The sequence below is a fragment of the Xyrauchen texanus genome, chromosome 28 (assembly GCF_025860055.1).
Source record: "Xyrauchen texanus isolate HMW12.3.18 chromosome 28, RBS_HiC_50CHRs, whole genome shotgun sequence".
Taxonomy (NCBI): domain Eukaryota; kingdom Metazoa; phylum Chordata; class Actinopteri; order Cypriniformes; family Catostomidae; genus Xyrauchen; species Xyrauchen texanus.
The window spans coordinates 2,805,764-2,831,375 of NC_068303.1; the positions used below are offsets into that span (position 1 = coordinate 2,805,764).

The following is a 25,612-nucleotide window of genomic DNA, read 5'->3' on the forward strand; positions in this document are numbered from 1 at the left end:
GGCTATTTGGCAAGGGTAAGAAATCTGTGAACAAAGGCCTAATAAATACCTTATAATTATAAACAAGTCCAATTATTATTCATTAATTACTGTCTAGTTTCTGATCCCTAAAATAAAGCGTTACCCAAAAAGGTACATTTTGTCGGGTGGGACTATCTGTTTGACTAATAGAAAAGTGTTTGGAAAGTTACATTGATTCAGTTTGGTGTCTCTAGTAGCACAGAAATGCAATATATGAAAACATTTTAGCCCAGCTTTATTATAACCCACATTTCGGAGGGACACTTCACTTTTAGAAGAAAAGGTTCCATTTAGAACCCAAAAGGGTTCTATCGCTTGCTTCAAATTTGGAACCTCTAAGAGGTTCTAAATGGGGCTTTTCCACTGCACGGTACAGCTCCAATCGACTCTGCTTGCTTTTTGGGGGTTTTCCACTGTGGATTGTTCCTGGTACTTTTTTAGTAGCACCTTGGGCAAGGTTTCAAGCTACTAAATGTGAAGTCAAAATCCTGCAGATCACTGATTGGTCAGGGAGTATCGTCACTAGATTTGCGACACAGGGCATCAACCCGCTAGTTTTATAGTTAGCAACAGCGATAGCAGTATAATTTCTTCACGCAACTTTCGAATTGTGAAAAGAAATGGCTGTGCACAAAACCACGCCGTGGTCAATAAACGAGGTGCAGACGGTCCTCTCGTTAGCGACGAATGAAACGACGCAAGATGAAAAAGTCTACAGAACCACCAAGGACCACAACAGCCAGAAAGTGGAAGTGGTTTGACCAAATGGATGCTATTTATGGCAATAGATCAGCGAGCAATGGGAGGGAGAGTGCCCTGGACTCGGTTATAACGTTGTTGGAGTCCACGATGGAGGATGGTACGTTTTGTTATGTTAACTCTATATTCTGCTTGAAAGCTTCACTTTATTAGTTGACTAGCTACTGGAAAGCTTCTAAAACAACCAGTCCAAAACAACCAGTTAACTGTTACACTTGTGTAAAATCACCATGAAACAACTGCTTTATGTAGCACAATGAGCTAGCAGCTAACAGCTAGCGGTCGTGTTATTAGAGGCGGCTGTGGCTCAAGTGGTAGAGCGGGTTGGCCAATAATCGCAGAGTTGGCGGTTCAATTCCTGGCCCACATGACTCCAAATGCCGAAGTGTCCTTGGGCAAGACACTGAACTCCAAGTTGCTCCCAATGGCAGGCTAGCACCTTGCATGGCAGCTCTGTCATCACTGAACCAGATATAATGTGTGAATGTGTGTGTGAATGGGTGAATGAGACGCAGCATAAAGCGTTTTGAATACCGCTAACGCTAAAAAGGCGCTATATAAGTGCAGACCATTTACCATTTTATTGTTTATGGTCAGTAATGCTTGTGTCGTGTTTAAGATGATGTCACGGCAGTAGAGGCGGCGCAACTATGGCGATCAGCATATAATCCCACTTACGCTGAGGCTGCACTGAACTGAATTGGAAAAGGAAACTCAGAAAAGTAAAGCGAGCAGAGTCAAGTCGAACCGTAACGTGCAGTGGAAAATTGCCAAAAAAGAGCCCATTTTAAGGGTTCTTTGAGCCAAGTGAAAAAGTTCTATATAGAACTTTTAGGGGTTCCCAACATGGAATCGTAACATTTGATTTTCGTTTAGTTTTTAAATATAGTTTTTGTTTTATTACCAGAATAACATTTAATAGATATTTGAATTAGGGTACAATTCTGTACAATTTTGTAAATCTTTGCAAATAGAAACTTTTTCGCATTAAAGGGTTCTTTGGAGCCGAGTAAAGAACCCTAGGGTTCTATATAGAACACCCCCCCCAAAACTTTTGTCAAAGACTGTATATCTAATGGAACTCAATGGTAAACAAACTAATTAAAAGTGCGTTGCATATGTTTATCTCATGGGCAACATCTCTCCAGCATCTGTCTGACGCATACACAGATACCAAGGTACTGTGAATTTAATCTAAACCCTAACCGATAGAGATATATAAAGCATAAGTGAGACTAAAAACACAACAAAAATGATATTGTGCTGCTTCTTTGACACTTTTGCTTCACGATCCACATGCTTTTCAGGAACCGAACCCCAGTCAATTGCTTCACAAGTGCAACCATCTATCAATTGAGCTACCATGCACACGTTAAAATAAGTCATGCACTATAGTAAAAGTGTTTATTTCTCATAAGATAGCATTATGTGAGGAACAGAGAGAAAACTAAGTGTTTGTAAATTGATAAACTGTCGTTTTATTCGTTATCTGTGAGAAAGTGAATAAAAGTAATTGTTGTTGTGGCGCCTCTAGGGTTCATTTCACCACCCATATGTACAACGAGCCAGGTAAAAATCATTTAGCAAAAGTGTAGGTATAGTAATTTGATTCTATGTAACCAGGTGACACCAAACCTCAAGCTGTTTTATAAAGTCAATCTAATTTCTGCAAAAAGGGAAACTATTTCATCATTACACATTTGCAACACCGAATACTTCTTTTCAACAGTTTCTCTTGTCTACCCTTGGAATGAGTGATTAGTAAACCATCTTCCCCATCCTCCAAAACCAGCAGCACTCCTCCAAGAATTCACTGTTTGTTTCGAGGGAACTGATGCCAGAGCAGAGAAATCGGTCAAATATAGAAATCATTAAGCATTTGACTGACAGCTACAACGTGGTGGGATATTTGTGGATTTTACGCCTGCAGCTGTCATTGATAAATGCAGTGTTGAAACAACCTGATAAATTTAGCCTTTGCTCACCCTTTTTTTTGAGTTGGAATTCTTGGGAATGAGGGGCTTTGGGATTAATGCTGGTGGACCTTGAAACTGACCAAACTCACAACTATTATAGTCAACATGAAACCAAAATGGACTCCGTTTACTTTATTAATACAAGATGCTGGTGTTATTGTGCCCAATACATCAGTGCATGTTATTGCAAATGGCGAAAAAGCTTTGTCTTAGTAATCTTTAACCTCTAACGTTTTTCTTCATTGTTACAAAACGACTATCTAATGGGGCTTTTCCACTGCACGGTACAATCTATTCGACTCTGCTTGCTTTTTGGGGGTTTTCCACTGTGGATAGGACCTGGTACCTGATACTTTTTTAGTACCACCTCGGTCGAGGTTCCAAGCGAGCCGAGCCGATAATAAATGTGACGTCAAAATCCTGCAGATCACTGATTGGTCGGAGAGAATCGTCACTACCAGTGTCACTGGATTTCCGACACGCGACATCAACCCGCTAGTTTTAAAGTTAGCAACCGCGATAACAGTATCATTTGTTCACGCGACTTTCGAATTGTAAAAAGAAATGGCTGTTCGCAAAACCACGCCGTGGTCAATAAACGAGGTGCAGACGTTCCTCTCGTTAAAAAAAAAAAGTCTCTCAGGAAGTGTCTCAGCTATCCGGCTACCACCGGATCTACCAACGGTGTAGGGAAAAGTAAAAAAAAAAAAAAAAACATAAGTGACCACAGAAGCATCAAGGAAAAGTGGAAGTGGTTCGACCAAATGGATGCTAGCTAAACCGGCGAGCAATGGGAGGGAGAGCGCCCTGGACTGGCGTTGATCCACGATGGAGGATGGTACATTTAGTTACTTCAACTCGATACTCTACTGGAAGCTTCTAAAACAACCAGACCAATTTAACTGTTACACTTGTGTAAAATCACCATGCAACAACTGCTTTATGTAGCACAATGAGCTAGCAGCTAACAGCTAGTGGTCATGTTATTGTTTTTGGTCATTTTGTGTTTAATGACGTGTTTAAGATGATGTCCCAGCAGTAGAGGCGGCGCAACTATGATGATCCGCCTATAATCCCACCCGCGTTGAGGCGGCACTAAACTGCAGTGGAAATGCAAGCTCAGAAAAGTAAAGTGAGTCGAGTTGAGGCGAGTCATACCGTAACGTGAAGTGGAAATGTGCCATATCAGACCATTTTCATGCAAAGGCTTATCTGGACAAGCCAGAATTATTTTGGAATAATGTGCTGTGGACAGATGAAACTAAGATGGAGTTATTTGGTCACAACCAGAAGCACTTTTGTATGGCAGAAAAAGAACACCGCTTTCCAGCAGAAACTGCTCCCTACTGTAAAATTTGGTGGAGGGTCCATCATTCAATAGGGCTGTGTGGCAAGCACACGTAATGGAAACTTTGTCAAAGTTGAGGGTCACATGGATTCCACCCAGTATCAGCAGATTCTTAAGAACAATGTTCAAGAATCAGTCAAGAGGTTGAAGTTTTGTCGGGGTTGGTTGTTTCAGCAGAACAATGATCCAAAGCATTGTTCCAAATCTACCAATGAATTCATGCACAGACACATACAATGTTCTAGAACGGCTATCCCAGTCCCCAGACCATTTATTGATAAAACTGAAGGATGTGGGAAGGGTCCATCTGAATGCATTTCTTGGTGTTATTCATCTTCAGTGTAGTGTACTGACCAGCACTGCCGCTCTCTTTACGCATATTAGGCAGTCTGCGTAGTGCACATACTCACTATAGGGGCACTATATCACGCACACGCACACGCACGCACACAAACGTTTGGGGTCACTTGACTGAAATGTTTATCATGATCTTAAAAATCTTTTGATCTGAAGGCGTATGCATAAATGTTTGAAATTAGTTTTGAAGACAAAAATATAATTGTGCCAACATATTAATATATTCAAATTGTATATATATATATAAAAAAAGTTTTTGGAAAAAGTTATGCACTTGGACCGAATAATAAAGTAAAGCAGCTAATAAGTGCCCAACATAGATGGGTACTCCTTCAATACTGCTTAAAAAACATCCCAGGGTGATTCCTCAAGAAATTGGTCCACAAACTTAATTCACATAGTTCAGTTTCTGTTCTTCCATAGTTTTGATGAATTTACTATTATCCTTAAATGTGAAAAATAATAATAATAAAGAATGAGTAAACTTATGACCGGTAGTGTGTGTGTGTATGTATGTATGTATGTATATATTTATAATGCTTTTTATTAAGCTACTATGTATCATTGCATATAAAATATAAATGTGCATATTAACAGTAAAAAACTGAGGGAACATTATTTTATCATTTTTAAATAAATTTTTATTCAATGCTTTTAATATATTGAATCTGCTTGGCTACAGTGGCTGTTTGGATGAAATGATTGTTCCTCTGATTTAAGAAAAAAACAAACAAAAACAAAAAAACAAAATCACATTTGAGCCATTTCAGAGCAAAAACATAATTATGTTTGAATGTATTGAATTTAGTCAAAAGGCTGAAAAATATCAAGACATATTTATTTAGTTTTTTGGATATCGGCAGCCCTATTGAGATCGTTATTATTTTTTAATATATTGATTCTGTAACATAACCTTTGAAAATGGAATTATCTGACAAATGGGATTTTTTTCTATTCGTAGCCAATTAGAAGGAAGCTACTGAAGCAAACATGTAATGTTCGGTTTAACCCTTTAAGCTCTGAAGTCGTTTTTTAAAATGTCCTGTTTCAGTGGCATATCCAAAATTAAAATCCATCAAAAAAAAAAAAACAAGGAGAGTCAAGTGTTTGGTATTGAGTCATGATTTTAAAGAATGAGTTTCATTCTGTGCCATTGGAGTGCCATCTCCTGGTGGCCATATGTGACATTGTGCTTCGTTTGGATTATCTAATGAGCTATAATAATAATAATAATAGTATGTTATATCTTATGTTCCATTCATTTTTCGAGAAGTTATAATATACTATTTTATGTTGGTCAAGACTGTAGTTGTAAATGTTTTGACGATAATTTTGTTTTCATGGACATTTCACAAGACATATAAATACCTCTTATAATTTTCCCTTCTCATAATGAACCCAGAGAATCTGTTATGCATTGTTTTACTGTTACAACATCTTTTACACTCATGGAGAGGTAAAAAATTACTTATTTTCATCAGAATGTAAAAATCTAGTTATTACAATATAGGTAAAGGTCCACAGATGAGAGTAAAAAAACATAAACTGAAGACAGAGAGACAGAAAGAGAGGAAGGGGCCATTCTGAGGAGAACTGCATGATGGGTTGCAACACAGTAAAACTGTCCAGTGTTTTTGTAGTTCTCCATCAGTGGATGCCCACTTTAACTCTTTACAAAGCCATTAAGCTGTCAAACAGCGACAGTATGAATAGGTGCAGTTGAAAACAAACAAAGCTGGAGGCCATAGCACTCTGTGTCGTCTGGGTACCCGTATGCTCTTTGAGCACTTAAAAACTATAAGAACTGAGGGTTGAAGGAACTTCACATACTGCATATTGAAAGTTACTGTTGGCGTACTTTTTAGAAATGTGAAGGATGAAGCAAATCAAACATGTGCTTTGAAACTAGAGTTGTACATGTTCTGCCATTTCCAGGGGCGGAGCCAGGAGCTTTTCAAAGGGTGGCCAGGCAGCGATCAGTCTGTGGTGGCACAGAAATGTTCGGGCAGCATTTTTATATCATCGGACTGTGTGTGTGTGTGTGTGTGTGTGTGTGTGGGTTGGGGGTAGATTGACACCTGGGACTGAGACGTGTGGCGACATTGGTGTGTGCACATGTTAAGTTTGTACATTTGTACAGAGATGATTTCACCTCTAAAGAACTCATTTGTGCCAAAAAATGACCGTTAGAAATTAAGATTGGAAATGGCCAATTGGTTGGCCAGGCTTCGGTCCATGGTGGCCACGGCCACCCCTTAGCTCCGTCACTGGCCATTTCCAATCTTCATTTCTAACGGGAAAGCAACATAACAATGACATCCTTATTTAGAAGCAAAACAAACAAACAAAAAAAACAGCTACTCATCTCATTATACAAGCTGAATTGTCTCGTTCTAATAAAGACATCTCACTGAATCAAGCCAAACAGCCCCTCCTAACACCCTCTGGTGTACCCGCAAGCTTACTTGCATTAGATTACAGTAATAAGATCTACAACCCGAGGCTCTAAGGTTATGCTTACAGTGGCAAGAAAATGACAGGGTTGGGATGAGCTAAACTCCAAAGCAGCAACTTTATATGCTGTTTAAGAGCTTTTAAATACACTATGAAATGGAGGTTCTTTCATGTGGGATGGCGTACTGTGCATTAGCGTGCTTACACGGTAAGGCCAGAAACAACGCAAGCGTTATTAGCTACTCACGCACCGTTTCGGACATCATTGCTCATGTTTGCATACTTTTTGGCCTAATTGTTTTACTGTTGACACTGTAAAACCCCAAGTTATGACCATGAAAATTAACAGGATTTTCTTTTGTCACTTTTCACTCAGGTTTCTATTTCCGCACCGACAGTGATCTCTCATTGGTCCAAAACCAGCGTGGACTTACCAATTGAACACGCTACAATGCAAAGACCAACTAGTTCACTAGTCATGTGCATCGAGGGAGCGTGACCAAGAAGATTATTCACACTTAACACAAGATTACAGTCATGACACATTCAAACTGGAATAGCGGGATTCCAAACTATTTTCAGCAAATCTGTAATACGTATAAATATGCAGGAACCTGAACACCTCAGCGGTTTTATCAAAGGCTGCAGACAGAGACAGATGGCTTTGAGCAGGACGTGTGTTTGAGTTCAGATAAGACTACAGCCAGTGGTGCAGTAGTGTCTGAAGAGGTGGGCATACTGTGAATTTATGAATTTATGAAGGATATATATATATATATATATATATATATATATATATATATATATATATAGTCCTGTGGCATTGTGGTATTACAGCCGTGGCCAAAAGTATTGGCAGTGACATAAATGTTGTGTTTTGCAAAATTTGCTGTTTCAGTGTTTGTAGATTATTTTTGGTTTACTGGAAAACAATGATAAGCATTTAATATGTTTTAAAGGCTTTTATTGGCAAAAACATTCAATATATGCAAAGAGTCAATATTTACAATGTTGGCCCTTGTTCTTCATAACCTCTGCAATTCACTCTGGCATGCTGGATATCAGATCCTGGGCCAAATCATGACTGATGGCGACCCATTCTTGCCTTACTAGTGCTCGGAGTTGATCACAATTTGTGGGCTTCTGCTTGTCCACTCGCCTTTTGAGGATTGACCACAGGTTCTCTATGGGATTAAGATCCGGGGAGTCACCTGGCCACGGATCTAAAAATTAAATGTAATGATCTCCGAGTCACTTCATTATTACACTTGCCTTGTGACATGGTGCTCTATCATGCTGGAAAATGCACGGATCATCACCAAATTGCTCCTGGAACGTTGGGAGAAGTTGCTCTTGCAAGATGTTTTGATACCATTCTTTATTCATGGCAGTGTTTTTGTGCAGGATTGTGAGAGAGCCCACTCCCTGTGATGAAAAGCAACCCCACACATGGATGGTCTCAGGATGCTTCACTGTTGGCATGACACAGGACTCATGGCAGCGTTCACCTATTCTTCTCCGGACTATTGATTTTCCAGATGTTCCAAACAGTCAGAAGGGGGCTTCATCAGAGAAATAACTTTGCACCAGTCCTCTGCTGTCCAATCCTTGTACTTCCTGCAGAATTTCAGTCTGTCCTTGATGTTTGTCTTGGAGAAGTGGCTTCTTTGCTGCCCTTCTCTCAATTATTTAAAATGCATCTGATCACTCCGCACAATAATCTAGAAACAATGTGAATCAACCCCACAACAACTGAAGCAGACAAATTTGCCTAAAATACAAAATTTATGTCACAGCAATACTTTTGGCCACGGCTGTAGATTGAAAAAGTTCCAGATCAAAACCCTACTCGTTGTACTGGTTGCCATTCGTATAATCACTTATTTTAGGTGGGCATACACAAAATCCTTAGAAAGATAGGTGGGCATATGGCATATGCCTGTGTATGCACTATACTACACTACTGACTACAGCTCTAAATCACAGGATATGTCCCGCGGACCACAGTTGCCTGCTAATGATCATCAGAGCTGGCTTGCTCTGATGATGCTCTTGATCTGATGTTACTGTAAATACAAGGTAGTTACAGTAACAAGCAAAATTCACAGCACCACTAGTGGCATCAAATGGAATTGCACATTAGAGCACAACTGATTCTGGAAGTAAAAATCCCATTAATTTATCCCATAGACGAACTGATTTTCAACTATAACTTATAAACCTTTAAAGACAAACCTACCGTGAGCTGCGAGGTTGTTCATCGATGTTACATGCTTCTGTTGAAGCCTTCCATCTGCATTATTCCAAATGGTTTAATAATGGTGTTTGATTCATGGTAAACAACTACATTACCCATGGTCCAGCAGAGAAAGACCCACCAATCAGAGAACCACGGCCAACGAAAGCGTGTCTCGAGCGACCGTTCGCTCCCATGTCGCACTGTGAATGACGTTATCGAGCCCATCTCCTTCACCCTTAAACTACTTATATATTTGTACCTATCGGAATATTTTGCAATAAACGTAAAATATATAGTTTCCACTGTATACTTATAATCAACCTAAAATCATACATTTTATATATTTCCATCGTTTTATTCAGTGACAACTTGCAATGCTTCATGGGATTGTAGTTTGTGCCCTCATGAAAAACAGTAAGTACACAAACTTGCACCTTTTGTCTTTATGTCCTGAAAAAGTGGGTAGGCACTGTTGGCTCTATTATTGACTGTTTCAAACAGGTTTCCTGGACACACCTCACATTTGCCATTGGATGGACAAACACATAGCTCCGCCCCAAACTGATGCCATTGGTTGAGACAATGTTGCAGTGTCGGGCTGGATGGGTTACTAAAACAACAGAGGCTTAATTGTAGTTGTTGGCGCATATTATGCTGGGATATCAGAAAGCATTTTAACATAATAAAAACACAGTTTTAAATATAGCTGACGTGAGTAACTTCATCCTGAATGGACAGTCCACTCAGGCAGCAATAACATTTGAAATGTAGTTTCATTAGATATGAACACTGGCATTATTATATTTAGAGTTCAAAGCGCTAGTACTACTTAAAGTTAAAATTCTGTCATCATTTACTCACCTTCATGATGTTCCAAACCCATATTGACTTCCTGTCTCTCACAATGGTGAAAAAACTCAGCCTCTAAATAAAGGGAAGGTGCGACAGTTTAGGATCTGCACACTTGCCACGAGGGACTTGTGGCCGATTCACAAATTAATTAACTAAACTAATGTCTCTTCGGAACAAGTCACGGGGAATCGCAACAGAATAAAGTGGCTTTTAATTGAAGTGCTCTCCAGTGAAAGTGTCAAAACCTGTCTGTCTATTTTTATCTATGCACGCACTGTAGTAAGAGCTGGCTGTATTTATTAAGACTTGTAAAAATCCCCAATTAAAGGACTATAGAGCGCAATAGTGCCCATCATTTTTTATTTTACTTCACAGTTCTTCATAAAAGAGTTGTGAGCCATTAACCACGTCAACCAGCTCCGAGGTGAATCACAACATTACAAACCTTGATTTGAAGCAAAACGGATTTAAAAATTGAACAAAATTAAAAAAACGTCTTTCATGAGGGAAAGAACTACATTTACGTATGCGAATTACGCAATCGAATAAAAAGTTGATTTCAAGTATAGAATCACTATATTTGAGTGTAGGGAGAGCGACTCGATTGCATCATTCATAGTGCGTTAAGAGAGTGGGCGTCACCGCAGAGCTCTTTTGGTGCACTTTGTTTGCCTGCGGTTCTGTGATTGGTGGATCTTTCTTTGCAGGATTCATGGGTAGTGTAGTTCTTCACCAAGAACTCCATTATTAACTCTTTAACTCTGAAGTTTAAGTAGCACTGTCTGAAGGATATACCATCGATGAACTATCTCGGAGTTTCTCTTTAAAGGTTTATTTAAGTTATTGTTAAACATCAATTCGCTTATGGAGAAAATGATTAGGATTTTTACTTCCGGAACCAGACTGCGTTGTGCGCTATTCCAAGTCAATACAAGCTAGCATCTCTGGAGCATTGCTGATTGTGGAGCGGAGGGGGGCGGGGCCTGGTCGGAATATCGCGGGCCCGGTCCCCAATCGGCCTGATGAGGCGCGCGAGGGATAAAAGGCGGCCGGTGACGATGGTTTGAGAGAGAGAGAATTACGGACATGTCCGTCATGTTTATGTTTTTGGTTTAAGTTTTCATTAAATATTCTATATGTTGACAAGCCGGTTCTCGCCTCCTCCTTGCCCATCCTTTAACCGTATTACACTGATTAACAAAGAAAATAATTTAAACTTGCTCCCCTCCGTATGTAAACCCAGTAGTTTTCACATGATACTAGAAAGGAGTCAAAATGATATCCTGTGGTAATTGACATTATGCCAGAAATGCTGTGCATGGATCTGAAATTGAATTCAACCTTTATTTATTTGCTTGGCAGCAGGTTTTCTGGTGAGCACCGGTCGCTGGTATGAGGGATGGACATTATGCAGGCCACATTAAACCTGAACTTTGATCATGATATTTCCTTTGAGGGATGTGGGGTGCATTTGGATGAAAGGATCCATTGATGAACTCCTTGTAAAAGCCAGCAGACCCAGTAACACAACAACCAATCAGATTTCTCCACTTTAATTGATCAGTGGGTTTATAAAGACAACACCCTAAAACAAAAAATATGAAAAACGTATCGCAGACAAAGTCTCATGATTATGAACAGGATTTTTCTTCTTACAAATAAAGTTTAACAACAAGTTCAATTTCTACATTCAAGTCAACATGAAATGGCATTTAAAACCCATTTTATTTCCATTGCATTATTTATGAGTGGGTATGCTGGAAGCTGATTTTACCAGCAACATTAGTGCTTAAATTATTGGCTAAATAAATATGTTAATGAGTAGTTAACACTACACGATAGCTGCACGTGTACGTGATGTCAGCCGAAAACATACGTCGTTTCAGAATATTTTGATGAAATATTATAAAGGTAAACATTTTGTTCTTTGTGCACTGATTAATCCTCATTATCAAACAAAAACAGTGAATTATGAAAATAAATAAGGTCAATTTTGATTTCATGTTGACTTTTTATTTGTAAAATGTCAGTATTGGATTCTGCTGGGAAATTTGGTTGTACATTTGTTCAATTTCACTTTGAAAAATGAAAGTTGAAAATGTATGTTTGGCAAAACTTTTTCCCTTCATTTCAGGCATCATCTTGGATGCACCTTAAATAAAACACAAACCGTTTGTGTGAAAACGCTCATAATCGACCACGTGCACAAAGACTTAAAACTGAGAACGAATTTAAGAGCACGGCATGATAAGAGTGAAATTAGGCAGGTATGAACACAAGTGACATGACAAACAAATAAACACAATGAGAGGAGAACAATAGTCAGGTGAAATGTCTGGCTCATTTTTCATCCCAAAATCAACTTTGTTAACATTTTTTTTTTTTTTTTGCATTAAGAAAATGAAGCCATTATTTTTAATTGCATTGTAGCATTAATTTCAAAACAGTTTAACACATTTTCCCACCATATTTACATTATTTAAATTTTTTTAGGGATGTTCCGATACCCAGTTTAGCTGGGATATGCAAAAAAAGAAAAAAGAAAAATGCACTATATATGCAAAATGTGTGTAAAATAATAATAATAAATTGGATGATTGCAACACGCTCCACAAAAGTTGATACAGGGGCATTATAAGACTAAAAACTATTTAATGAGTTACAATAAACAGGAGACGTTAAACAGGTGAGCAAATTGTGTCATAGTATATAAGGAGCCTCCAAAAACAGCCTCGACCTTCACAAGGATCATTCGAGACTTGTCAATTTGCCAATAGATGCTTCAGCAAATAATTCAGCACTTTGAGAACAATGTTCCCCAAAGACAATTTGGAAGGATTTGGGGACTTTCACCCTCTATAGTGCACCATATAGTTCAAAGATTCAAGGAATGTGATCAAATCTCAGTGCGTAAAGGGCAAGATGAAAACCACTTCTGATCCCTCAGACGTCACTGTCTTAAAAAACATCACTCATCTGTAATGGACATCATGAACATGGGCTTTAGATTACTTTAGAAACCTTTATTAGTCAACAGCATTCGCCGCTGCATCCACAGATGCTAGTTAAGACTTTACTGTGTAAAGGAGAAGCCGTACATCATCACTGTCCAGAAGCGCTGCAGACTTCTCTGGACTCTGTCTCAACTTAGATGGAAAGTAGAACAGTGGAACTGTGTTTTTTGGTCCAACGAGTCCACAATTCAAATCCGTCGTGTTCTCCGGGCCAAAGAGGAAGCTGTTTTCAGCATCAGGCCCAAAAGCCAGTGTCTGTATGGGCCAGGGGTGTGTCAGTGCCCAGGGCATGGGTAACATGCACATCACTGATGGCACCATTAACGCAGACAGATATGTACGGAGTGGTGGTGGCGTAGTGGCTAAAGCACAGGGCTGTTAATCAGAAGGTCGTTGGTTCGAACCCCACAGCCACCACCATTGTGTCCTTGAGCAAGGCACTTAACTCCAGGTTGCTTCGGGGAGATTGTAAATGTACACATTTTGGAGCAACATGTACTGTCATCCAGCACCGTCTTTTCCAGGGACGTCCCGGCATTTTCCATCAGGACAACTGAGAGTGCGGGTGCTGGATTGGCATACCTGCAGTCCTGACCAGTCGCCAGTTGAGAATGTGTGGCACATTATGAAGCGCATCATCGGCAATGAAGACCCCGAACAATCGTGCAGCTGAAGACCTTCATAATGGACGAATGGGGGACAATTCCACTTTCTAAACTTAAACGTGTCTCTTCAGTGTACAAATGCTTAATAAGTGTTATTAGATGAACTGGTGATGTTTCACAGGGGTGAAACTCATTTGGAGCGTGTTGCAATCATCATTTGAAATGACTGTACATTAAAAAAACAATGAAATTCACAAGGTAAATCATCATATAATGTGTAGTTGTGGTGCTTTCAATATAGCAAAGGGTGAATAGAATTTACTATTTTATTGTCATTTTTTATACTGTCCCAAATTTTTCAGAATTGGGGAGGCATTTTGGATCGTGAGGTATAAAAGCACTTAATACACTATTATTTAGAAAACGTAATTATTATATTTTCCATTCGTGAAAGTTTTGATTAATTCATCCATTTAAACACCATTTTCATATTCAAATTGAAAAAACTTTTGATTTCAGAGAAATTAAAAAAACATGTAGTATTGGTACTCGTACCTCGTCGGGACATCCCTATAATTTTATATGAATGAACTATTCTCAAAGTTGATTCTTAGTTAGATTTGCATTACTACAGTAAGACATAATGTTTAATAAAATCAGCATAAATCAAATTCAACAAATCAAATGACGTATAAAATATTTTACGCTTTAAATACTGCATCATTATTTGTTGTATTACTGTAATGAGTACGAGATTGTTTTGCACTAATGATCATTAAAATAATTAAAAATGTAACGTTTATTTATTACAAAACAAAATGGCACGGTGCAAAAAATATTAATGGCTCTAAAAATAGACTTTATTGTCTTTATGCAAAATATAATTGTTTTTGAATTTATTTATTTGCTATTTTTTGTTTTGAGGTGAAATATGACCTGGACATGCTCTTGACAGGTTGTGTGAGATTCTCCCCGACAAAGGAAGATACTCAAGCAGGAGGACGCAAGAAAATATTTTAAAAAACACTTAAAAAATATTTATAGTTCATTTGTTGCTGCTGATCTGAGCGTCGACGCCGTTTCTAGGCAACAGCTCCATTGTGACTCTTGAGTTTCATAGCCGTCAATTTACACAAACTTTAGTCAGATTACACTAAAAGGAGCGTCCGACCTGTAAATACACACATACACACGATTACACATTCTCACACACTCCATGTGTGTCTATCCTTGAGCATTTGTCTCAAACCTCTTATCTGGCAATCCTTGGTGAGTTCAGCTGTTCGTGAATCGATCATTTCTCTCGTTTATTTTCTATAAGCTCAGCAGTTTATCCGCTTCAGAATAAGTGGGGTACTTCACAGTCTCGATCTTCTCTTTGACTTTGTAGGATGGGTAGAGGCCGGTGCGGGCCAGTTTGCGGTTGACCCCTTTGGAGTATCCGTCCCAGTGGTTTCCAGCGACACCGATGAGGTCTCCGGGCTCCAGTGGGATGTCGTCGGCTGTGCGAGGCTCGTGCGGGTAGATGGCGATTTGGTTGTGTGCATTCTGTCCACCGAAGTAGTAGATATCATCCAAAGAACGGAAGAAAGACGAGGCGTCCGGGTGAAGAGTCTGCATGATTTCATAAGCCACACGGCACACCTGACAGGGGGAAAGAAATAGCAGGAAAATGACAGAAAGGAAATTACAGAATTTTCATGCTTGGGTGAATTATCCATTAATAAGCAGAATTTGAAAAGACAGCTTGATATTCAAAGAAAAAAATAATCTGTTTATGGACCTGTATCTTTATCAAAGACAGATGTTCTCGTACAGCGCCTCGTACCTGTGATGAAAACGTGCAAACCAGGAAGTCAGTCTGGGACAGGAAGTGGATGTCAAGTATGACGCCTCGGAGAGAATTTTCTGTGTAACGGTTGTGTAAACTCGCTGACCAAGAGATGGAGTTATCGCTGATGAACTCATAGTCAGTGTACCTGAGATACACAGAACATTAAACAATAACATTTAAGTGTGTACTATATATTAGATGCAACCAATTAAAGATGTGACCATAAACAAAAGACACTTGATTTACACTAACAAGTATCGAGATATAATAATGTAATAAATAACTTAAAATGTAATAATTTTCTGGAGCAGCCTAAAAATTATAAATGTCAATAAAATAAAGCAAAAACAAAAAAAAAAAAAACACAAAACAAAGCAAAACATAAATAAATAAATAAACATCAAAACAGATAAAAACCAAGCAAACCAAACCCCCCAAAACTCCAAACCAAACAAAGAAAAATAAAACAAAACAAAAGTAAAGTAAATAAAACAAAACATACAAACAAAAATAGAAAATACAAATAAAAAAAATAAAAAGTAAATAAAAAACAAAAACAAAACACAACAATTTTTTTAAACAAACAACCAAAACAAAAACACAAACAAACATAAAACAGATCAAAACCAAGCAAAATAAAAACAAAGTAAAACAAAAAACAAACAAAAAAATAAAATTAAAAACACAAAACATAAAACAAAATCAAAAGCAAGCTAAAAAAAACAAACAAACACAAAAGGCAAAAAACTAAAACTAAACCCAAACCAAAGAAATAAAAATAAAACAAAACATAAAAACAAAAATGGCAAAAAATAAATAAATAACAAAAAACAAATAAAAATAAACCAAAACATAAAAACAAAAATGGCAAAAAAACCTAATCAAAAAGTAAATAAAACAAAATAAATTAAATCAAAACAAAGCAAAACAAATCAAAATAAAAGCAAAACACAAAACAAAATAAAAGCAAAACACAAAACAAAACAAAACAAAATACAAACAAAACAAAAACAAACATAAAACAGATCAAAACCAAGCAAAATAAAAACAAAGTAAAACAAAAACAAACAAAAAAACAAACATAAAAAAACACAAAACAAAAAAGCAAGCTAAAAAAAAAACAAACACAAAATGCAAAAAACTAAAACTAAACCCAAACCAAAGAAATAAAAATAAAACAAAACATAAAAACAAAAATGGCAAAAAATAAATAAATAAAAACAAAAAACAAATAAAAATAAACCAAAACATAAAAACAAAAATGGTAAAAAAAACCTGATCAAAAAGTAAATAAAAACAAAATAAATTAAATCAAAACAAAGCAAAATAAATCAAAATAAAAGCAAAACACAAAACAAAATAAAACAAACAACAACCAAAACAAAAACAAACATAAAACAGATCAAAACCAAGCAAAATAAAAACAAACAAAGAAAAACATGAAAACAAAACAAACAAAAAAAATAGCAAAAACAAAATAAAAATAAAGTAAATAAAAAAACAAACCCAATCCAAACAAATAAAACAAAACATAAAAACAGAAATGGCAAAACAAACAAAACAAAAGTAAATAAAAAACAAACAAATAAAATAAAACAAACAAAAATAGCAAAAACTAATAAAAACCAAAACCAAAACAAACAAATAAAAACAAAACATTAAAACAAAGTACCAAAACAAAACAAAAACAAAATAAAACAAAAACACAAACAAACATAAACAGATAAAAACAAAGCTAAATAAAAACAAAGTAAAAAACACAACACAAAACATAAAACAAAAGGCAAAAAACTAAAACAAAAGCCAGACCAAACAAAAAATTGCCAACATGGTGTCTATAATTCTATTACAAAAATAATAATAATTTACAATATTCAAATATAGTGCAATAAACACATTCAACAAGACATGAATGAACTGTAATTACTCACTTGGTTTTAGCTTCCTCTAACAGCGAGGGGTCGTCGGTGGCCAGATATACTCGTTTTTTATCCACATGGACTCGCTGAGATATGTACTCGAACTGTTCCTCCACATGCGCCATGTACTCCTCTATGGGGTGAAACGCGGCTTCTGTCCCGACTTTATCCGTTCGTCTGACGTGGACGCTGCAACACAGAGAAACAGAATACAGGATTACTTCATATGTTAGAGACAGGAGCCGCAACAGCAGATATCAAATGAACTTATGAACTGAACACAGGAGTTTTTCTCTCTATTGCTCCCTTTTGAACTGATATTTTTGCTTCATTGTACATTTACTTTATTATATTATTTGGGTTATTTAATTTCACAGTGTTGTCATGAGACAATAGAGTCTCCAGTGGAGCTGCAATCATTCAAAACTCATTTATCTAATTAATTTAATCATGGCTGTGAGTCGAGTTCATTCTTATTAACATTTGTCATCTTTATCTCGCACTGTTTTATCAGTGTTACACCCACACAGACGCGGCTGCCCCGAGGACAGATAGACCAGCACACACAAAGACACACAATGAGACAAGTAAACAACACTTCCTAACCCCTTCCAGTAAACAATCTAAACAAACAACCCAAAAACATAATTTACTTACGAAAAAAGTGCATATATTTAGTGCATTATCTAGACATTTTAAGACTTGTTTTTTGTACAATTATGCATTTGGCAGATGCTTTTATCCAAAGCGACTTACAGTGCACTTATTACAGAGACAATCCCCCCGGAGCAACCTGGCAAGTGCCTTGCTCAAGGACACAATGGTGGTGGCTGTGGGGATCGAACCAGCAACCTTCTGATTACCAGTTATGTGCTGTTATGTCCGACAGATCAAACACTATTATTTCAGTTTTACTCTCATTAAAATTAAGAACATTAAAGGACAACCAAGCCTTCACATCAGATAAACATATCATAAGTGGTTCCAAGCCATCAAACTCTTTTTTTAAGGGCAGAAAGATTTCAGTGTCATCAGCATAGCAATGGAACAACAGCCCATGCTTCCTAAAGATAGAGCCCAATGGAAGCATATATAATGAAAAAAGAATGGGACCTAAGATAGAACCCTGGGGCACACCACACGAAAGATGAATGTTCACCAAGGTTAACTTTAATACGTCTATTAAATTAGATATTAGATATGATTTAAAACATTTAAGGGCACTTCCTTTTATTCCAGCATAGTGCTCAAAGCAGCACTCAAGTCTATTGCATACTAGTAACATCCCAAATCTAGTTTCAACACCGTTTCACTGACCACAGATGAATATGGGAATATACGTTTGGTATATTTGGTTCCTTCAGCAAGTGTCTATAGTCCATACTGCAGTTATGTATAAGCAATACTTGTCTGATTTATGCTTCTATTCAGAACTAACTTATCTGGCGCTCACACACAAGATGTCGGGGACGGATTATGACTTGCAAAGGCCCTGGGGCCATTTATCTCCAAGGGAAAATCCCCCTCCCTCCACCCAAAAGTTGCTTAGCGGGGGGAGGGGGGTCGTTGTTCATGCCCAGAAGGGTTTTCAAGCGGGGGTGGGGGGGGGCCCCTGGGCATTCAAGGGCCCCATTGGCCCAGTCGGTAATTCGTCCCTGAATTTAGTGACAATAATGAGCTGAGATTTAATGTCTTTCCATTTAGAACAGACACAAATAAAACAGCAGGAAACCGATGGAGTGCGTACTCCGGGTAGGGAAGGAGGTATTGCCCCAAGTGAAGGAGTTCAAGTACCTCGGGGTCTTGTTCAAGAGTGAGGGGACAATGGAGCGGAAGGTTGGCCGGAGAATCGGGGCAGTGGGGGCGGTATTGCACTCGCTCTATCGCACCATTGTCACGAAAAGAGAGCTGAGCTGAAAGGCAAAGCTCTCGATCTACTGGTCAATTTTCATTCCTACCCTCACCTATAGTCATGAAGGCTGGGTCATGACCGAAAGTACTAGGTCGCGAGTACAAGTTGCCGAAATGGGCTTCCTCAGAAGGGTGGCGGGCTTCTCCTTAGAGATAGGGTGAGGAGCTCAGTCATCCGTGAGGAGCTCGGAGTAAGGAGTCGAAAGGAGTCAATTGAGGTGGTTTGGGCATCTGGTAAGGATGCCCACTGGCCGCCTCCCTAGGGAGGTGTTTCAGGCACGTCCAGCTGGGAGGAGGCCTCGGGGAAGACCCAGAATTAGGTGGAGAGATTACATCTCCACACTGGCCTGGGAACGCCTCGGGGTCCCCCAGTCAGAGCTGGTTAATGTGGCTCGGGATAGGGAAGTTTGGGGCCCCCTGCTGGAGCTGCTGCCCCCGCGACCCGACTTCGGATAAGCGTTTGAAGATGGATGGACAAATAAAAAAAACACCCTTTCACAAAACAAAAATGCTCAGCGAGATGCCGGACGAAACTATTACTAACACACACCGATAGCAATTAAATGAGAGTGTGGCAGTGGGGGCGTGGTCAAGCGCCCGTCCGGGAGAGAAAAGCGGTAAGGGCGCTCACACCTGAGCTAAATGATAACTAACACCTGTGTCTAATTTCAGTAACGTGAGAAGAGCGGCATAAGAGGGCAGGAGCGACGGAGCATGGGGGAGAACCAAGGAAGACTGTCTCTGTTGTATTATAAAAAAACTTAAGAATTAAAAACTTACCCCTTAAGTTGACGTTTGTTTCCGTCCCGTCCTTGAGCTATTTCACAGAGAGTAAACAAATGAATCCTGTCGGGATTATCGTGATTTACTCACACGCTCATGCGCTCACGAGTGTCTCTTTCGGATTCACATCTCAAACATGCGCTCTCTCACCTCACCCCTCCCCCAAACTCACAAGAACCAATACTGGATCAAATCTACCCATGTTTAAGGTGGGCTTAATGTCTTAATGACACCAATGAATAAAAGTTGAACAAGCTTGTTTGCCACAAACACGTTTTGCTAAAAGTACATTACAACCAAATGTTAGGGATGATGGGGGTCTCTTAAAGGAACAGGAACCAAAATATACTTAACTTTGTCAACTATAATGAAACTCAACACTCATATTAAGCATGGTTGATAAATGCATTCCAAGTGCTTCATTTCAGTTCTTTGAAATCGAAAAATGTGAAACTGATTAGCACAATATTGTGTACTGACCCAATAATGGGGTGTTTAAAGCCCAGTTTGACGGCCGTTTCCTGGATCTCCTGCTCCAGCCATGCCTGCGGGCGGACCAGATACTTGACAAACTGTGACACCCACCAGACGGACGGGTCACCATGAAGACGCTGCAAACGGGGCGCTAGGTCTTCTGGGATAGCGAGAGGGAGGTACGGCGGTCGTGGGTGTAGACTGTCCACGATGGGCAACTCCACCACCTGAACGTCATGATCGTGAGCTTCACCTGTTGAGAAGCACATGCTGAATGTTCATGACAAGCATCAATCTGCAACCACAAATCAATTATTCAGCACACTCGCTCTGTTCCACAACCTAGTGAGCTGCCTAAGTAAACAGTACTCTACTATCTAAGTAGGCTGCACTACTGACAGTTTTAAAATGGTTACATAGATTATAGGGTGACGTTGAATACAAATTCACCCCTGTGAAAAAAAGCACACAGAGAGAGAGAAAGATAAGAGGAAACCAGGGTGACTTTGATTCACAGAAGTCAAGTCAAGGTGACCTGTTTTATTGCTCACACATTCAAACATCCCAACACACAAACCACACACTCTCCCTGGTGCGTTGAATGACTGGCACCGGTCTCATTGCAGAAGTCTGGACATGTTCGATTAAATAGGTCACTTTCCCTGAATCTCTCACAAACAACCACCAGAGAAGAGACAGAAAGATACAGATCGAAATAAAGAATGAGAGAGACAGGAGGCAGTGATGTTATTTTGTTAGATAAACACTTTTTGAAGGGATAGGTCACCCAAAAATGAAACTTTCTGAAAAAAATTGTCTGCTCGGCCAAGTAGTTCATTTTTAATTGCCCCGCCAGTTTTACTGCTCCACCATAATAATAATAATAATAAATAAATAAAATGTTATTTTATTTTATTTTAGTTTATATTTTTATATACAGTATGTGCCATAAAAAAAATTTTTATTAAGATTTTTCAATCAAAATGATTTATATTTATTTTTTTACAAAAATGGATAGGTTTTTTATTTTTGCAATAATACACAACTATAATGGACAGAAATAAATTATTAAACACACTTTTGCTGGAAAATGAAGGGATATGGTGTAAAACATACAGATTTTTTTTTTGTATGCATGTGTGTGTGTGTGTGTTTTTTCTTCAAAAAAACCTCATCTTTGGTTAGCCAGGTGCATCACATTATATTGTCCTTAAACTCTATGGTCCTGCCAAAGGGGGCGCTATATCGCAAAAAAGTTTCCGCTTAAAGCGTTAAAGTCTCCGTATACATACGTCAGGCATATGATATATCATTTGAAAGCTTAGAATCTGCACTTCTCAGAGATAACCATCACTTCTGCATTTATAATACTTAAAATAACAAAATAAAGCCTCAAAACATTGAAAATTAGCGTTCTCTAGAGGTAATGGGGTACAAATATTTTCATGAAGACAAAAGTCCTTCACATAGCATCTAAATGGGCAAGTCATATATCAAATGAAAGTGCTCATTCTCAGAAATGTGACTGTACAGATAATATTGTTGCCCTAATACCACAGTTCGAAAGATTTTCAAAAGAATGACAAAGTGAAATATGATTTCATGAAGTCATCAAATAGAAACGTCTCTTTTATGCTCCGATGACTGCTGCTGTTAGCCCCAAATAGCCAAAAACTCCCCCATAGGGAGTTTTCTTAACAATGAGACATTGTCTGCAAGCATGCTTGGCTGAATAATCCAATGTTATATCTCAGATGTCCAGAGCAAAATATGCCACCCCGAAGGAAAAGAATGTACAATTCATCATATGTTTCCAACTATTAATGATAAAATGTCATCACAAATGGGAGGATCTCAGCTTTCTAATGACACCTAGATTGAGCTTCTAGTCCACTCAGAGGCCGAAATATTCGATGAAATAACGAGGGTGGTGCTTGAACTGAAAATTAGACTGAATGTCTATGGACGAGCACATCAATGAGGGTTAAAATGTGTTAGAGCGCCCCCTACAGTTCAGATCTGTATATTGTGATGGAATGTTAAAGAGGATTTTTTTTCAGTGAACAGAACCAGAATTACCTATTTACAAAGTTTGGACCACAGCACATCTTGCACGTGCAGCTCTTGACAGCCCAAAGCGTTGATGTCAGGTGCTCTCATGTAAACGAGGTCATTCTTGCGTGTGCACCAGTTTCAGATGAATGACGAGGTGAATTAACTCTTAAGTTTCTGTCTTTTCCTCACACAACCCATTATAGGACTTCAGAAGAACTGAAATCTAAGGCATGAGTGTTATGGATGACTTGAAGGTGCTTTGATGTGTGCTTTCAGAGCTTGGACAGCCACAAACACGATCCTCTCATGCCTCAATCTTGTGTTTCACAGATGAAAAAAGCAATACTGATTTTGAACGATGAGGGAGAGTAAATGATGACGGAAAGGTCCGTTTTAAATCATAAAAATTGCCGGAAAGGTCAATTTTATTAGTATCATTATCATGGTGTTAATTATTGTCCAGAGGTCCTGTCTGCTACCGAAACAGCTTGTAGATGGCGCTGTGTGTGTGGTGGCGATTCTTAATGAGAATGCCCCCAAAGTCGTTCACCAAGGTTGGGGGGAGACCCGGCCACGTTCCGCCCCCGTGCAAGATGCTTATTCAACAGCCAAGATACTTATTCAACAGCCAAATTCAGCTGCAAGATACTTATTCAACAGCCAAATTCAGCTGTTCAGTTTTCAAGGCATCAAAACACATGTAAAGGTTAACGAGGGTACAGTAAGATTGATCAAAAACATAACACTGGCCCCGGGTCAGCGCAGCGGGCTATCCTTATTAAGCCCTGAAAATCCTGTCATCATCTACTTGATTTCCTTTCTTCCGTGGAACGAGTTTTTATCATCCTTTTTGGAAAATGAAATAATATGGAAAAGAGCAGCATGAATATTCTTCAAAACATTTCCTAATGTGTTCCGTGAAATAAAGGAAGCCATATGGTTTTGGAACGACATGAGCGTGAGTAAATAAGTACATTTTTTGGTCCCGTTTGCACCGTTTCATTCTGTGACTACAGTCAAAGCATTATTAGAATAAAGAAAATCGCAACACAAACCACAGATTAGCCAATCCAGAACATGCTGCATAGAAACATAGTTTGTTAAACACAAGTAGGTCTTCTAATTACACCCATTAAACCAGTTCAACTAAACGTTGAAGTCCCAACCGCAAACCAACAGACAGCTAGCTCATTAAAACCGTACCGAACAATTACACAATCAACAACAACGATGAATTACGGTCGATCTATGAGCAAGTGCGTGTGTGCTCGAGAGTATGCTTGAAATTTTAATTAGGTAAGGCATGAAATATTTAATAAAAAACTCCCAAGTCGTTTCCCAGGCTTATGTAAGAGTACTCGCGGCTCGGTTTTTTCCTTTTTCTTGAGGCTGCTGTGGGTTTTGGCGAGAATCCTCAGATAAGCTATTCCCACACCAGATCCTCGGCTGGAATAATTAGGACACAAAGCGGAGAGAACAGTTTCCCTTGTCCTGATTGCTCTTAAGTATCTGTCTTGTATGAGATCATCACACTTTGTCTATTTAGCAGAAAGTACATAAACTGTAATTTTCATAGTGCTTTACATCCAATTAAAAAAATTCATAAGTTCATAAGCTATAAAAAGGATTGAAAAAAAATTGGGAAGAAAGAACTTGTAATAAATGCATTAGGTATTGTGAACTACCTTTTTTTTTTTTACAGCATTTATTACTCTTTGTTAATGGCAATTTATGAATATACTTGTGGGAGGGGCCGGGTCGTGATTCTGCACAACCGTCCCCTAATCAGGCTAATCAAGCCTCAGAGAGGGATAAAGGCCGATTGGAGACTGCAGTGGGACAGAGAGAGTGTGTTACGGGCAGCTGTCCGAGGGGAGGAGGGGCTCCCAACCAACTGCCTGGAGAGGTTACCGCTGCCAGGGGTGGGGGAGACCCCTACCGTCCACTAAAAACACGGCAGGGCGTTCCGTCCGCCAGGGGCCGGAGGTCTGCCTCAGATCGTCCATTAGAGGATGGAGTCCAGGTGTCGTCCATTAGAGGATGGAGTAGTGTCCGAGGACCAAGCTACGGCGTATCAGAGAACTGGCGTGTAAGTGTTTTTTGATTTTTTTCTCTCACTCTCTCTCTCTCTCCTACTGCCACTCCGTGTTGGCCTTTCCCGTTTTGTTAATTTGGCACGATCGGGGGGCGGGGTAACGTCATGTCGGGGGCTCCCCGGCCTAAGAGAACGAGATCGTAATTCTGCACACCCGGCCCCTAATCAGGCTAATAAAGCCTCAGAGAGGGATAAAGGCCGACTGGAGACTGGGACAGAGAGAGAGAGAGATTTACGGACAGCTGTCCGACACCTTTGTGTGTTTGTCTTTTCGTTTAAGCTGCTTATTAAACTATTATTTATATTGTCAAGCCGGTTCTCGCCACCTCCATTAATCCCTTTACAATACAATTGATCATTATTAGTTTATGTTAGTTCATACTGCATTTACTGATGTCATCATATTAACCATTTAATGTAAAATATATATTAGTACATGTAGAAATTAATTTTTATTCATTTTAATGTATTAATGTTAATGAATACAACATTATTGTAAAGTGTTACCAGTTCATTTAAAAATAGATTAAAACGAAAATTTTGACCAACACAATATAGGTAATCACTATTTTAAGCTTAGAATATCCAATTTCCAATGCATGTACGCATTATGACCAAAACTGAGTGCTTTAAAATTTAGACAATTCAGAAGTGTTCCGTTTTGATAATTTAATAATAATAATAATACTAATGTTCACCGTACATATTATAGTAATCAGTAAAAACCTCAATCTCATGAAATAGCCATGTGTCATATGTTGTTGGAAAGCTCTCAAAGAGTAAAATACAACCAGCCTATTTTTTACACACAGACAAAAATATAGTGAGTAATAGCTAAGTCTTTAACATACATGTTAAATGTAAACAGGTGTTGCTTACATGCCACATTTTTGCTTATAACTTAATGAAAATTAAA

At 38.6% G+C, this 25,612-nt stretch overlaps 1 protein-coding gene across 1 annotated transcript in view; it reads right to left on the reverse strand.

Annotated features, from left to right (window-relative positions):
• Positions 1 to 14,450: 14,450 nt before the first annotated feature.
• Positions 14,451 to 25,612, reverse strand: part of LOC127621626 (alpha-(1,6)-fucosyltransferase-like) — a 96,568-nt gene continuing 85,406 nt past the window's right edge. Inside the window, exons 7-10 of the mRNA XM_052095303.1 lie at positions 20,553 to 20,799; positions 17,391 to 17,567; positions 15,454 to 15,604; positions 14,451 to 15,269 (exon numbers count right to left, since the gene is read on the reverse strand). Of these exons, the coding sequence (XP_051951263.1) occupies positions 14,940 to 15,269; positions 15,454 to 15,604; positions 17,391 to 17,567; positions 20,553 to 20,799 (905 nt within the window). The 3' untranslated portion in view covers positions 14,451 to 14,939. The remainder of the gene's footprint in view (positions 15,270 to 15,453; positions 15,605 to 17,390; positions 17,568 to 20,552; positions 20,800 to 25,612) is intronic.